Below are 15,876 nucleotides of genomic sequence, written 5' to 3'. Positions count from 1 at the left end.
GACATGAGAGTCGGGCCCCTGGAAACTTCCTCCTTCAGGGAGGCTCCCAGTTTAGTCTAACTAAACTCAGGAGCTCTTTCCCCTGGCCTGACACAAGGAGCAGCCCACAGGGCAGCAGCTGTGAGCAGAGGGGACAGCTAGCCAGGATTCCCCACAGGCTGAAGGGCCCCGCCTACCCTCTGCCCAAGGGAGGGGTGGGCGGAGCCTGGTGCTTGTAGCTAGAGGGAGTCAGTGAGAGCTGAACAGACAGAGCCGGTGGAAGGCAGCTCGCTTGCTCGTTCCCCGGACCTGGCTATCCCCAACCTCTTGCCTGCATCAGCCTCTAGCCTGGGACCTGTCCTGATGCATCCTTTGATGCTGGGTCAGCCCCTTTGCCTCCAGCAAACTGGAAACCAGAGTCACTCACCTGGATATTCCCCCATCACGCCTCCTGGAAACCTGGGACCCTCAGCCCCTTGCATGGAATGGACTCTCCTCCTGGACCTTTGACCTTTCACCCTGACCAGGCACCTGCCCAGGACCCTCAGCCTCTCAGCTAAGAGCCTGGGGTCTGGGTTAGTTCAGCTCTGGCTGTGTAATTTGCTGGCCTGCAGGTGTCTGCCTGTCACCTGTCCTGCCAGCTGGAAAATCAGGTCTTCCTGGTCCCTGTGTCTCTTTCCTGGAGGCTTCCCCCATCCCAGGGCCTTTCAGCCTTGGTGTTTGGCTCTCTAAGAATTTCACTGCCACTCTCTGCTCCCCTCCCATTACTTTCCATGGCCATGTCCTAGTTGGGCCTCAGCCTGCCTGTCCTCCCCTTTTGGAGGCATGAGGCCAGCGTGGGGCTCACAGATCCTGGGGTGCAGAGGAAGAAGCTCCCTCGGCCTGCTGGGCTTCTCTCCGTGGCGTTGGAAGTTGGCAGTGATGCGTCGGCATCTCCTCCACTGTCTTTCTGGAGCTGCTCTGCTCCTTGTCACCATGGCTTTCCTCTCCATGAGGCACCATGGCACTCAAGAGGTGGTCCGCTACCAAGGGGTTGGTGATGGGACATCGGATATCCCGGAGCACCAGGCTAAAATATCCCCAGCGGATGTGCTAGGAGACAGTAACAGGAGACAGGAGCTGAAAGAGCCACCGGGCCCTTCCAAGGTGGGCTCTAGTGTGAGGAGAGGCCTGGAGCTTGGAGAGGTTTTCATTGCTGTGAAGACAACCAAGAGGTTCCACCAAACGAGGCTGGAGCTGCTGCTGGACACTTGGATATCCAAGGCAAAAGAGCAGGTGTGTATGGAGGTGGGGACAGAGGCCTCCTTGGTGGGCATGTTGGGGACAGGAGGAATCTAATGCCTGCAGGGAGGAATAAGGACTCATTATACTGAAGAAAGGGTCATGCTGAAGGTGGTTAAGAACAACTGTCCCATTCGGTGCGTCTCTGACATCATGTCTATTCCACTGTGCAGAGAGACAGGGACACCTCACCCTGGTTGGGTGGAGGGCTCTATTAACTGGGTCTGAACCAGCTTTAGGCTCAGGGGAAAGCGCTCTAGAGAAAGAAAGGGGTATATCCTGGTTGTTCGCACAGGGTTGGGCAGAAGAGTGATATTTGACAGGGGCCGTCAGCCTCTCACCTAAGTGTAGCCTCAGTGGGGCAGTTCACCCTCCTTTAAATCTAGCTACACTAGGGGTGCAAACTGTAATGCTGCACATAGGTGACAGCTGTCCTCCCTTCAGTTGCTGGGGTTAAAACATGCGTGGGGCATGGCAGGGTTGAGTGCACTGCTCTTTCACCCTCAGAGGCCTGATTCAAACTGCTGATCTTTGCTCACAAGTGGAATGAGTTTGTGCGGTTTCAGACTAGCTGCTCCCTCCCGTCTCACACCATTTGTACACCTCACAAAACCACATCTGGTTTAGGCAGTGTCTGCTCAGGAAGGACTGCCTGGGCCTGGAGTGGCCACGGGTGCCTGAGAACAAGATGCTGTGCCCTGGCTGAGGGGTGGGGAGAGCCCAGGGTTAGCCCAGCAGAGGGCACAGAGGTGCCATGTAGCTGAGTTTGAGTGAGTGGGGCCCAGGGCTGGAATAGCAGGAGGGGTGCAGTGGAGCTGCATGTGGGTGCAAGCATAGCGTCTGCACGCCCCATGTCTGTCCCAGTGCAGTCAGTCTCTCGCATGCTGGAGCGCCAAATCCATTCACATGCGCTCTGGTGACTATTCCTCGGCCCCGCTCTGTGTGTGTGGCTCTTGTTTCTGTGTTCTGGTACTGGTGCCTGGACGGTTCTTCCCCCTTCACCCAGCGGAGTCTTGAGAGTTTCATATTCTGGTGGGAGAGCTGGTTTGGGGTGCATTAGGTCAGTGCACACTGGTGACCCACAATGGACTTAATAATGGCTGGGGGAAAATACCGTTTGCTACCTGGGATCTCCCTCCGTAATGGGGAAAGCCTGGGGAAAGCCCCCGTGGGGCTCGTTGTAGACTCCAGGCACTTGGGCTATGTTTAAACAGGTCAGTCGGTAGAGGCCATGGCATCACCACATTTTTCCACCGCTAAATCAGTGCCTAGCGGCTGCCCCATTGCTAATCTCATGATAATTGAAGGGGTGCTGGGAGGGTTCTCTGACTGCTGCTTCCCTGCTTTGGGGTCCCCTTTTCCCCTGTGGTGCTGAAAGTGCAGGTGCAGCCTAAGGCCCCTATCCTGCAAGTGGCTTTGCACAGAACCCCACAGAAGTCAGCGGGGGCTCACAGGTCTGCCCATGCACAGCTAGTTGCAGAATCGGGGCCTAAATGAGAAGGCTAGGTTATGGGGGTGCAGCAGAAAAGAGCACCTGAGACAGAACAGGGCATTCTGGGTAAGGGCAGTTTTCCCTTCCACAGGCTGAGCTGTAACTGTCTGGTGCTTTCCGCTACCTAGTCAGTTGCGGTTTGTCAGAGGAAGCCATGTCCTATTTTGAACCCACTTCCTCTATGTGCGTTAGCATCTGAAATATCATACTTCCCCTTCTAGACATGCTTCTCCAAGCCCTGAGTGCTCTACCTCCTACCCTCTAATGACTCTTAGTGGATACCATACTTCTTGGCATATACGTGCTATGAGGTGGGCTGAGCCCTGGCACATGGGCACTATGATTATAGCCAGCCTTGGTGTTTCTGAGTGCGCTTGCAAAACAATTTTCCTTACCCCAAACATAACTGACACCTGTCTATTCTGGCCACGCCAAGAATGAAGGGGAAGTGGGAGTGAGAAGATTCTCTGGAGCACCCCAAATTACCTGAACCTCTCTCTCTCTCTGTGTGAAAGCTATAAAAGTTGCAGATGATACCAAGCTGGGAGGGGTTGCAAGCACTTTGGAGGGCATGATTCAAATTCGACAGGTCCTGGACAAATTGAAGAATTGGTCTGAATTCAACAAGATGAAATTCAGTAATTCACTTAGGAAGGGAAAATCAAATGCACTATTACAAAATGGGTAATAGCTTGCTAGGTGGTAGTACTGCAGAAAAGGATGCGGGGGTTACAGTGGATCACAACTGACTATAAGTTAACAATATGATGCAGTTGCAAAAAAGGCTAATATCATTCTGGGGTGTATTAACAGAGGTGCTGTATGTAAGACTTAGGAGGTAATTGTCCTTCTCTACTTGGCACTGGTGAAGCCTCTGGGTGTCACACTATAGGAAAGATGTGGATGAAGTGGAGAGAGTCCAGAGGAGAGCAGCAAAAAAGTTAAAAGGTTTTGAAAACCTGACCTATGAGGAAAGGTTAAAAAAAACTTTAGAGAAAACTCGGGGGGGACCTGATAGTCTTCAAATATATTAAGGGCTGTTATAAAGCGGATGGTGATCAATTGTTCTCCATGTCCACTGAAGGTAGGACAAGACATAATAGGTTTAATCTGCAGCAAGGGAGATTTAGGTTAGATATTAGGAAAAACTTGCTAACTGTAAGGGTAGTTAGACTCTGGAACAGGCTTCCAAGGGTGATTGTGGAATCCCCATCACTGGAAGTTGTTAAGAACAGGCTGGACAAACACCTGTCAGAGATGCTTTAGGTCTACTTGGTCCTGCCTCCGCGCAAGGGGCTGGACTCGATGACCTCTCGAGGTCCCTTTCAACCCTACATTTCTGTGACTCTGTGATTCTATAAAATATGTGCCTGACCCCCCTGGGTCCTGCTGTAGAAGGGGAGCGCCACTGTTTGTGCTGAGGTCTGGTACAGTTGCCAACACAGAGGAAAGCTCTTCAAGTAGAGTTGGCTGGAAAAAAAGGGGGGCAGGGTGAAGGGGAGGAATTTTCAAAAAATGTTTTCAAAAAGAGCTGTTTGTTGACTTTTTTGTACTGAAAACCTTTAGTTTTTCCTCTTTTTCCCTCCCTTTGTCCCCCTCCCCCCTTTTACCATGCTAGTGAAAAAGGTGACGGTGGAGGGGAGAAGGGAGCGAAAGGAAAAACTGTAACACAAAAGCTTTCAGTTTTCATTAGAAACAAAACAGAAATGTTGCAAAATCAAACATGCTTTGCTTTTGAATTTTTCTACCCCCAGGAAAGTTTTGCACAATAAATACCAGCCTGTCCGATTTGCAAGGGGCAGGTGTCCCACTGCACCAGACCCCATCCTATGAAGGCTTTTGGGTGCACTCTGGGGAATTTGAGCCCCCAGCTAGCACTCCGCAGTATTCATTCATCCCCGTAACACCCACGCCGATGAGGGAGGCAAGTATCGTTAGCCTGATGGGGAAACGAAGGCAGAAAGGGCAGGGACATGGCTATCGGCATAGAGAGGGTTGGTATCAGAACTAGGACTAACCTGCAGGGGTAACTTGCTCTCAGTCTTGCAGTTACTCCACTAAACCAAGCTGCTGTTCATGCTAACTGAGCTTCCCCGTCTTGTGGTCTGGGGACATGCTGGCTGCTAAGCCGCAGAGCCTCCTCCTTACAGCAACTGTCTGTGTTATCAGTGCCACACTGGGTGGTGCTGGCGTTGAGCTGAGAATCTGCTTAGGATCCTCTCAAATGGACCAGCCTGGTTCCATGGGGCCCCAAAGATCAGATCTGGGTGGCTTTGCAGGAGTTGGGATAACCTGTGATCCTTATTATTAGTAACTGCAGAGCCTAGAGACCCCAGCCAAGATCAGGCCTCATTGCCCTAGGTGCTGCACACACACATTTCCTGTCCCAAAGAGCTTATAGCCTAAATAGACAACCCAGACAAAGGATGGGAGGGGAAACTGAGGCACAGAGCAGGGAAGTGATTTGCCCAAACTCATCCAGGAGGTCAGTGGCAGAGTTGGGAATAGAGCCCAGGTATCCTGAGTCCCAGCCCAGTGCCCCTGTTCACTGGACTTTGCTGCCTTTCTTGAGGGCTAATATGTGACAAGCTTTCACCCCTGGTGATGGGTTTGTGTTTTCAGGGCTGGCTCTGCCAGGAGAAGAGCTAAATTTAATCTTGTGAGGGTGGATGCTGATGGTGGCCCTGACATTTCCAGTTCCCCTGGATCCTGGCCTGTTCCCTCACTCCTGCCTGTCAGGTTATTCACCTGCTGCATGGTGTCTAAACTCTGGAGTGTGAGCTCTCTGGGGTGGGACTGTCCTTGTGTCTGTCTGTAAAGTGCCCAGCACGATGGGGCCTGGGTGGGAGTCCTGACGCACTACTGCAATGCTGCTAATGAACACACTGGCAGCATGGGCTGTGCAGGCCCAAAGCCTGGTCCTTATTCTCCAGCCGTGGGCATCTATGCTCCCGGGGGAGCTTGCCAGATGAGGCTGTCTGGCAGCAAGGGCTCCAGACTTTCCTTTGCACTTGGGTTCCAGTTGGAGTTTTCCTTCCCCCCCCTTTGCTGCTCCTCCTCAGAACTGAAGGATAGACTCGCATCCAAGCCCCTCCGCCTTCCCGAGCCCACTCCACTGTAGGAAGAGTGGCAAAGGCCACTGCAAGCTCCACGCGTTAGACAGGGGCTCTGAGAGCGGGGGGCTGGGAATCCCACCCCCAGTCAGCCTCCCCGTTGTAGGCTGCCCTGTGTGGTTGAACTCCAGCTCTGTTGCGCCTGACTGTCTGCCAGACCAAGCCCCTTGGGCAGTCTGTAGGTGCTGGGATACCGTGGCGACCGGCGGGATGTCCGAACCTAGACAGACCCAGCAGTCGGCCAGAGGACCCAAAGGGAACCTTCTCCCTCCCTCGGCTGAGCTGGTAAAAGCGGCACCAAGTTGGCCCTGTCTGGAAGTGGCTGGGTGTCCCCTGCAGGGGCAGGGGTGGAGGGAGATGTGGTTTGAGGCTCCAGCAAACCCCTTCCAGACACCTTCAATGTGGATAACGGAGGCTGGCGTCTCCTGGAGAGACGGACCTTTGGGCTGGAGCAAATGCCCTCTGCCAGGTTTCTAACGGGGGCCCTCCCAGCTCTCTCCTGTCCCAGCCCTCCTGGGCAGCCCCGCTGAGGCAGACAGGGCAGGCCATCTCTCCAGTGACTCCACCAGGCGTGGCGGGGTGGGGAGGGAGCTGTCAGCTGGCACAACACTGGCTCTTCTGCTGCAGTCACCTTTCGGGCACAAGTGGAGGGCAAGGGCTGGGGAGCAGGACAGGGTCCCTGCTATCTAGAGACCTGAATGAATGGGCGTGAGGGGGGTGGGTTGCGTAGTGCGGGAAGAACTCTGACACCACTGGAGTGGCTTCTCCAGGTCCTGCTGGAAAGGCACAGCAGAGTTGGGGTGGGGATGGAGGGTGACCTCCCCACTTACCCTCTCCCCACAGATGTGCGGCCCCCATCTACCACTGCCTCGTCAAACAGTGCACCCTCATCTGTGCTGAACGTGTTCCTGGAGGCAGCTTTCCTAACGCCCTTGGGGGGATCCCCCTCCCCTGCCCCGGATTCTCGCCCCTCCGGCACTCTCGGCACCTGCGCCCTCTTGCTTCAGAGCCTGTCGCTCCGGTGGATCGGCCGGTGCCAGCTGCCCTTCAGCACAACCTCTTCACATCCCTTCCCCCAGGCTTGCCCATTCCAGTGTTCATAACCTGGCTTCCCCCCTTTGGCGTTCTGGCCCCTTCGCCCTCCTGCGCCTTGCCCAATAGCCGGGATGCGGCACCCGGGCTGATAGCTAGGGTATGGGGTGTGGGTTCCCTTGGCCCAGTGCCAGAGCCATTTTCTCAGGTGCCCATCTGAATGCCCTTTTACTCTCCCCCTCCTCCCGCCAGCACCCAGCCCAGGCGCTGTGTTTAACCAGCCTGCGGACAGCTGGTGGGGAGATTGTTTAAGACTTGTGTCTCTTTCTTTCAGCCCCTTTAGTTCCTTGAAAGCACATTTTCCGCATGAGGGGAGCTTTTCTCAGCTTGCCGTGATCCCCCTCTGCCTCTGGGGTGGGGGGATGTGTCATAGAATGGCGGCTGGTGGGGCAGGGAGGTGGATGGACCCGAGGGGGGGGGGGCGGTCTGGGAAGCAGCAAGGGGCTGTAACTGCAATACACACAAACAGATGTTCCCCTCTTAACCCATGTCTCCTTTGACCACAAAGCTGCTGCTTTTGTCTGCTGCTTGACATCGTTCAAATCCCAAAGCTGGGCCCCCCCACCCCCGGCTTGCTGCCCGAGTTCTCCGTTCACCAGGTGGCAGGGCCATGTGGGGTGAGGGGTGGGAGTTTGCTCAAGAACAGGTCCCCAGACTCTACAGGTAACAAGGGTGCATATTGTAATGAAGCCCTCAGAACAGGCTTCTCTGCTGCACTGGCCAGCTACTTGGAGTCTCCCTGAAGAAAACAAGACTCCATGGGCCAGATCTTTGGCTGGTGTCAATCAGCATAGCCCTATTGACTTCACTGGAACTACTGGGAGTCTGACCCCAGGACTCCTGGGTTCCCTGGCTGTCAGGGAACCTTCCCAGTGTGAACACAAGAGGGGGTCTCAGCTCTGTGGGGGAGCTAACCTCCAGGGTTTCCAGCTCCTCTTTCAGAGGACAGCCTGGGATTTGAGCCCCTTTCCTTCACTCCCCTGAACCAAGGGGAAATCTCTCTCTGGCCTGCAGCTAGTGTCGACTGGAGAAGGAGGAGGCTGTAGGATCTGTGCCTGCCTTTTGCGAGCAGGACACAGGGCTCTAAGAGGATTATTTATCCACCCACCACCCCTGCAAGAGAAGCAGGAGAGGTGGGTGAGCAATGAGCTGGGGCAGCGGCTCCCACCTCCCTTGGCCTAGCGAGAGGCAGCTGCAGGATGTCAAAGGCACAGGCCGGAATGGGGAGGCAGGAGGCCTAGTGACAGCTTGGGAGGCCAGAAATCTAGCCAGCGCCGGGCCTTGGAGTAACTTCGCCCTCTCCTCTCTCTCCTGTTTTCTCAGACCTATGTCTTTACTGACGAAGAAGACGAAACCCTGCAGAAGAGAATGGGTAATCCAGTCTTTCCTATCATGCAGCTCCCCAGCTCCAGTGAGCTTTGGATCAGGCCCTGAGTGAGGCTGGTTCTCCTCCTCCTACACACAATAGGGTGCCCTTCTGGATCTGTGTGATAGGATGAACCCCGCAGAGCCCCCAGCAGGAGTGACACTGATTCACTCTGGGGATAAGGCTCAGCTAAGCTTAGTTCTCTTCTGAAAAGTCAGAGGGATGGGCTTGCCTTTTGAAAGGAGGGAGACAGGAGACTGGCACAGCACGTGCCGGGAGAAGCTGCAGAGATTCCAGCTGTCCTGAAGAACAGCTGTGAGGTAACACGGGGGTCGGGCACCCCTGTCTTCTGTCCCAGAGACTGGTGGATAGGAGGATCCTGTTGTTAAAGCCCTTGGTCTGGGACTTGGAAGAGCTCGGTTCAATTCCTGCTTTTGCAACAGGCTTCCTGTGTCAAGCCACTTCCCCTTTGGCTGCTCCAGTTCCCCATCTGCAGGATGGGGAGGATGGTACTTCCTTGCATCACAGTGCTGTTGTCGGAGAGTTTACAGCCAGAAGGGAATGCCACATGTCTAGCCTGACTTCCTGAGAAGGTCATTAATGCTTGTGAGGCGCCCACATGCCACGGTGGTACAAGCTCCGCGACAGATCATTTGCGTGGCGCAGACTAAGTGCCACCATCAGTGAGGAGTGAACTCATTCCTGCCGGTGTCTTGCTTGTGTGGGGAGAAGTCCGGGATTGAAAACCCACAGAGACAAGTTTTCCCCTTTCAGCCCAGCAGAAGGGATGGGGTCTCCTCCAGGGCAAGGCTGGTGTTCCATTAGGTGAGCAGCATGTACGCTGTGAAGCAAAGAGCTGCATGAATAGGAAGAAGTTAGAATCCAGAGAGCAGGGTGAGGTGGGAACAGGCAGGAGAGATGTGGGGACCCCATTGGCGAGCAGGGTGTGAATGTGAGAAGGCCAGGACTGAATTAACACAGTGATTGATTCCTGCTCTCGCTGGCCGGAGGGGTTTCCTGGCCAGGCCAGGCCAGGCGGGTGGAGTGGGGTGAGAATGCAGTGATCAGGAGCTTTGTTCTTTTCCCTGCAGGTGACCATGTGGTATTCACAAACTGCTCCGCAGAGCATAGCCACCCAGCCCTCTCCTGCAAGATGGCAGCCGAGTTTGATGCATTCTTGGCCAGCGGCCTCAGGTGAGCACACAGGGGTGGCCTTCACACCTGCTCACAGGGGCCTGGGAGGGAACTTCCCACTGCAGGCTGGTAGGGATGGGAAGCTGTCACTGCTAACCGATGGCTGCTTGTGTGACTAAGAGGGGGCTGTGAATGGAGTTCCAGTGGGAAAGGATGAAGAAGGGTCTAGTTTGCAGAGGTGCTGATTAAAGGCCATCAGCGTGTAGCTGCACATGACCTTTATCAATAAGGCCCATGACGTGAAGCTGGGTCAGCAGCAGCCTCCTGACCTAACCTCCTCTTGTCTGTCTCACTGTCTGTTGCCAGCTGGTTTTGCCACTTGGATGATGATAACTACCTAAACCCACAGGCCCTCTTGAAGCTCTTGTCTTCCTTCTCTCCAGCCCGGGACATTTATATTGGGAAGCCCAGCTTGAATCGGCCCATCCAAGCCTCCGAAACAATGCCCAACAATCAGACGGTAAATCCTGCCCCGCAGCAACGGGGCCAAGCAGCTGACTGGCTCATTGGGGATTCTGAAGGGAGCTGATGGTTCTTGAACACATGTCTTGTCAAACCCCTAAAAGAGGAGGGCTCCAGGCCTGGCCTCCGCTGGACCCAATCTGGTCCCATGCAACCTGTGACCAAAGTCCCAGGGAGGCTATGTTGAGATTTCTCAATTAGGGCAAACTATAAAGAATAGAGCAGACAATTCCCCAAACTGGTGGTTATTCTAATACTTAGCTCACTACAAAACAGCTTCTATAATACCTTATTGGTTACCCAGAAGCCAAGAACACATTTCCCTTAAAGCAACCCAGCCTTTGGCTCCCACTCAGACAGCTAAGTCAAATATGATGAGGATTATTGAAAATCTTGTTCATCATATGAAAAAGTTCTACCAATCCCAAAGGATCGGACACATTGCCCACCAAGTTAATGAATATTTTAGATTTTACCTAAATACATGCTTTCAGCCAATTCTTATTAACTAAACTAAAATGTATTAAAAAAAGAAAAGAGAGAGTATTGGTTAAAAGATCATTATACATACAGACATGAATAGAGTCCTTAGGTCAGGTTCATAGTAGGGACGGTGAGCTCTAGAATTGCAAAGAGTTCTTTCAGAATTAGTCCATAGGTTCAATCCAATGTTCAGTATCAGGGTGACCCAGAATGGAACTGGAGATCTCAATCTTGTGGCTCAAATTTCCTCTGATGCAGCATAAGCAGATCTGAGATAAAAAGGATCAGATCCCAAGAGCCCTTTATACAGTTTCTGGGCAGCCTTTTGACTGCATGCAGTTCTTGGGTGAACAATAGTGTCTTTGAAGTAACCTCCTATTTCCTAAACATCTCTGGTAATTAGCTATATGGATTAACATAAGGCAATTGCCTATCTCCCACCATTTTCAGGTGATTTGATATATTCCCCAAAGAGAAATCAAGACAGTGATATCACTCCAGTCACAGCTCATTTAACTGTTAATATCTCCTTTTGATCTCTGAGGTGATAGGCAGGAACTGTTTGGTTACATTGTTCACCTCTAGCAATATCTGTGTAAACACACAAAACCAGAAACATTATCTACTAATATGTCTCTACAGGTTAAATCTGGGTCAATTAACTTGCAAGTTGCTTAACCCTTTCTGGTCCTGTGTCACACACAACAGCATGTGCGGGCTCAATCTGAGCAATGCACAGCCCAGAGAGAGGCAGTCACACACATGCTGCTCCTCAATGGGAACCCCATCTACTAAGAGATTCATCCCATACTGCACTACGAATAGGACGCCTTTGCTTCAGAGGGACCACCCCTTCTCTGAGTGAGGGGAGAATTCCACCTCTATGTTCAGCTAATCTGCCCTCATCTCTGGACTCCTTATCTCTCATATGAGGGCCCCCCTTTGCTACTGGGCTGAGGGAAGAATTCTGGTTCTATGGTAGTAGCACAGTTGTCCTGCATTTTCGACCAGCTGATGCCGTGAAGCCAGGCTCTGCTCTGTGCCACCCCATGTTGTGGTGCAGAAGGTGGGCTGTAGCTGGGTCTGTGTGTGTATCTAATGGCCAGCGCTTTGGTGTTGAGACCTGCAGGTACAGGAGCTGTGGTACCCATTGGTCAGCCCCGTGCCTTTCTCTGCTCTTCCCTCCCCAGAGGTCCGTGCGCTTCTGGTTCGCTACTGGAGGGGCGGGATTCTGCATCAGCCACAGGCTGGCCGTCAAGATGGCACCTTGGGCCAGGTGAGCCGTGAAGCCAGTAGATCTGTGAGCATCAGAAACCCAGGAGAATGTCACGGAAGATCATGCACGAGTTGGGGTGTGTGTGTGTGTGGGAATGTATGTGAGCACACAGAGAGTACGTGAGAGAGGGCACAGTGTGGGTGTGCCTACCCAACTGTGAGTGTGCAAGAGCAGGTAGGTAAGGGAATGTATTTGTGTTGTGGTAGCTCCTAGAGGCCTAACCCGTGCTGGGCACTGCATGCACTTCGAGCTGAGTTGGCATGTAAGTGGGTATCTCTTTATAAGTTCTTGCAGTGCAAACAGACAGAATTGGGCAGCGACCTGCCTCTTCATGGCCAGGGCGACGTGAATCTCTGAGGTCAGTGGAGTTACCCCAGCGATGATTCTGGCTCCTGATCTCTCATCCCGCTCCAAGACGGGGATCCCATTCAATGTCTGTATTTCCCCACTGATCAATGCAGCCCATTCTCTTCCAGCGGCAGTAACTTCCTGAGCACCTCGGAGCTCATCCGCCTCCCGGACGACTGCACCGTGGGCTACATTGTTGAGTGCAAACTGGGCGGGCGTCTGCTCCCCAACACGCTCTTCCACTCTCACCTGGAGAACCTGCAGCTGATCCCCAGGCCCCAGCTCCTGCAGCAGGTGAGTGGAGAAGGAGAGGTTGGAGAAGAGATTTGGAGGGGGCGGCGGGAAAGGAGCGGAGCAGGCGGGCGATGACTCACGTCACTCCGGCGGTAATTGTGACCCTGATTGAATCAACCGCACATTATTTCGATGAGGTTTTCCTGACAAATGCATCCCTAGACGCTTCTCTGCAATGATGGGCAAAGGATGAAAAGGCAATTAACTAGCCAGTAAAACTGCTGCCAGTCAAAGAGCAGGGGGAGGGCCCTCCCCTCTGGAGCTGCAGCACTGGCAGAGGAAGTGACTGTTGCCCACGCATGGGGCCCATGTGATATAGCCCTGCATGTCATGGAGGAAGGGGGAGAGGCTTAGGAGAGATGGGGGCTGGAGATGTGTTGGAAATGGAGGTGAGGAGGGGGTGAAAGCCTGCAGCCTGGCCCTGTAAATCAGCCTGGGCAGAGGGGAGAAGCAGTGGGGATCTGGGTGTGGGATGCAAAGCTTGTAGAGTGGTTCCCGGCTGGGGGATGATGGGAACGTCTATATCGCAGACACATAAAAGCTGAGAGCCTCCAAAGCTGCCCTCTTGTTCCCTAACTTCCCCCTTTCCTTTCTCATGGTCTTTCCCTGCAGGTCACCCTCAGCTATGGTGTCTTCGAGAAGAAACTCAACACTGTTGAGCTGGCCGGCCCCTTCTCCCAGCACGATGACCCCTCCAGGTGGGTGCCTGAGTCTCTGGCTCATTTGGCTTGCTCCCAGAGTCTCCTATGAAAATAGGGTTGGAAAAGGGCGGGGGCAGGCTGCTGCTCAGGAGTGAGGTGCGTGCGTTGGCAGAGCTGTGTAGCTGGAGCTGGAATCCTGCCTTCCCTGTTGTTGTTGTTTGTGGCATTCGCTTTGGCCCTGGTGGGAGCTGGGCCCATCTTGCCGCTGGTTGGATCTGGATCCAGGGCTCACCTCTAACCGCCCTCACGTCCTTGTGAAGTTTTGGAGTCTGGAGGCGTACATGTAGATCACTAGCTGCAGTGCAGAGCGAGAGCATCTGGTGTGGGATGGGGCACCAGGGAGACACGCTCCTCCCATGCCTCTTCATTCGGCTGTGACAGCGCACGCCTAACCTTCGTCCTCTCTCCCGCAGGTTCCAATCCCTTCACTGCCTTCTCTACCCGGACACTGCCTGGTGCCCACGGCCCGTCTGAGCTCCCCCACCCAAAGGGTCCCACTCAGGCCAGCGACCCGCAGTTCGTGTTGTGTGTGTGTGTGTGGGGGGGGACACTCAGGGAGCCCTGGGCGCTCCCTCTCCTTTGCAGTGACCGCCCTGCTGCAGCTAGCGATAGCTTTGTGGGTCAGTGCTCACTGCGCACGGCACAGGGTGAGCGGGTAGGATCCACAGCAAGGCGCCCAGGTGAAAATGTGGAAGGACACTTGGTGGAACACTCAAATGCAACCCAGTTTCCCACGGGCTCTGGGACCCTTGTGGGGGGTGAGGATGGGTGGGAGGGGGAAGTCGACGTGCCTCTGGTTATGTAGGCAGTGTAGCTGTACCCTGTCGGTCCCAGGATATTCGAGAGACAAGGTGGGTGAGATAACCTGATGCCTTCATGAACACAGCGAGACTTTGGCCACAGATACTGGCTGTGCAGAAATATAGATGGAGACCTGGTGCCCCCTGCTGCCTGGATGGAGCATATCTCTGTGTGCATCCTGAGCCACACGAACTGCGTGGGGCCGCGTGTGAACGGAGTGTCCAGCCGGCCTTCACTTCAGTCTCTGCTGGGCAGATTCTCTCCTCCCTTTATGCCCCCAAATCCTTTCTCCCTGACAAGTTTTCTACGCTGGACAAGAGCCTTTTCTGTCCTCTCATTTGTTGAGCCTCTGCTGGCCAGGACTCCGCCTCCCCAGCCCCCTTGCTAAGCCTCTGCTTAGATAGTTTGGCTACATTCTCAAGTCAGAAACTCAAGTCTTTGATAATCCGTTTCAATAAAATGACATTGTGGTCATGTCTTCGTGCTAGATCAGCCCATGAGAAGCGCTGTACCGGGACTGCCCTGGGAAGGGGATGGGGGCCAGGAGCCGGAGCACTGGGTCCTTCCAGGAGTCTCCCATGAGATGGGCGGGTAGAGGAGTGTGTGGATTTGTGCATTATTCAAGTGGGGATATCTCTCTGTCTCTCCCTGAGCACTCTCCCTTTTCTCTGCTCCACTGGGGATTGGGATAATCCCTCTTTCTAATGACCAGCCTGTTCTTTGACATTAGACTCCAGCCTCTACCTGGCAGGAGGGGATGTGAGAGGATAGTCTTAAAGAAGGATTTGGAGTGGGAGAAAGGGAGAATGAGGTAGAAGATGGGAGGAGGAGATAGTGAAGGAGTGCACAGGAGCAGATTGGAGATTGTGGATTTAAGAGCCATGCCAAAAAACCCTAATTCACTATGGAGTGAAAATGGAAGGGCAAATAGCTTATTACCCCTGCTCTTCAGTCCCTCAGACACTAGGGGGCACCTTCATCTGCTCCTCATTCCTTGCTCAGTGCAGCAGAGAGGGGAAGAAGGAGTGAGAGGGAGAGGTGGGACATGCAGCGTTGCGGACTGTTCAAAGTGTTTCCAGATCCTGGGGGGAATGTCTCTTGCCCTGGACTGGGCTTGTTGTGTTACCCAAAGGTCCCTCGTAGTTGATGGAAAATGAATAGCAGTTATGTTTTGTCCTTGCTCAGACAGAGAGAGTAGACTGGGGGAAAGCTAAAAAGCAAAGAAACCACTTTCAATGGCAATGGATGCTCTGAATAAAAGAAATGTAAAGTAATTGCCTCTTCAAGGGAAGGTGTTTTTCAAAAGCCAGTGGTGTACAAGGGGGATCTCTGGCGTCCTGTGAGAATGCAGATGAAAATGCGGGTGTGGTCTCTCTACAGAGTCATCCAGATTGGAAGAGAAATCTTTAACACGGGATAATACAACTGCATCTATTGCAGTCAGTGTGGTAGAGGTCTATGGAGAGCACCACTGTGTCTTTACCATTTTGCAAACTGGTCAGCTCAACCCCCTGCAAAGGAACTACAATTGTCCCGGCTTGCACTGCAGACACTTGTGTAGGATATTGAAGGGTTAAAAATCACATGTTTCAAAGGTGTTTCCACCTGGGCAGAGACGGTTCAAGAATTGAAAGCATGCTTTGATTTTTGTAGAAGAACACCGTGGCCTCTTGTCACTTTCCAATACAAACATTTCTTCCAGTCAGTGATCAACTTCTGAAGAAGCAGATGACTCTCAAGTCCTGCTTTCTGTCACAAGAAATGCACCCTTTCATCTGGAAACTCCTCTCTGATGACCAGGAATAAGGACTTGCTGATAACAATTACCTCTCCCTGGGTGTATAATGGTTTCCTCGCACAGTGACGGGGAGCCCAGTAACCATATGAATCGAAGCCAATGAAAGTGAAGTCACCCACACTGCAGGAGTAAGTGTGTGACAATCCAATGAGATTAAGGATGAGTTTGAAGTCCCCGGGGTAAGAGAAGTGATTTG

General features: G+C 53.3%; 1 protein-coding gene across 2 annotated transcripts; it reads left to right on the top strand.

Annotated features, from left to right (window-relative positions):
- The first annotated feature begins 218 nt into the window (after window positions 1-218).
- On the top strand, window positions 219-15,156 carry MFNG (MFNG O-fucosylpeptide 3-beta-N-acetylglucosaminyltransferase). 2 transcript variants are annotated; one of them, XM_048833246.2, is made up of 8 exons: window positions 222-1,254; window positions 8,281-8,329; window positions 9,415-9,517; window positions 9,824-9,977; window positions 11,653-11,738; window positions 12,215-12,380; window positions 12,993-13,078; window positions 13,495-15,156. In XM_048833246.2, exons 1-8 carry the CDS (start codon window positions 805-807, stop codon window positions 13,553-13,555), a joined length of 1,155 nt encoding a protein of 384 aa, XP_048689203.1. In that variant the 5' UTR covers window positions 222-804; the 3' UTR covers window positions 13,556-15,156. The 2 variants fall into 2 exon arrangements, with proteins under 2 accessions (XP_074979827.1, XP_048689203.1); XM_075123726.1 differs by lacking the exon at window positions 8,281-8,329 and having other exon boundaries at window positions 219-1,254; window positions 9,901-9,977.
- The last annotated feature ends 720 nt before the right edge of the window (window positions 15,157-15,876 follow it).

Source organism: Caretta caretta, chromosome 1 (genome assembly GCF_965140235.1).
Source record: "Caretta caretta isolate rCarCar2 chromosome 1, rCarCar1.hap1, whole genome shotgun sequence".
Taxonomy (NCBI): Eukaryota; Metazoa; Chordata; order Testudines; family Cheloniidae; genus Caretta; species Caretta caretta.
The sequence above is the reverse complement of the archived record's forward strand: the minus strand, read 5'-3'. Positions and strand labels throughout refer to the sequence as shown.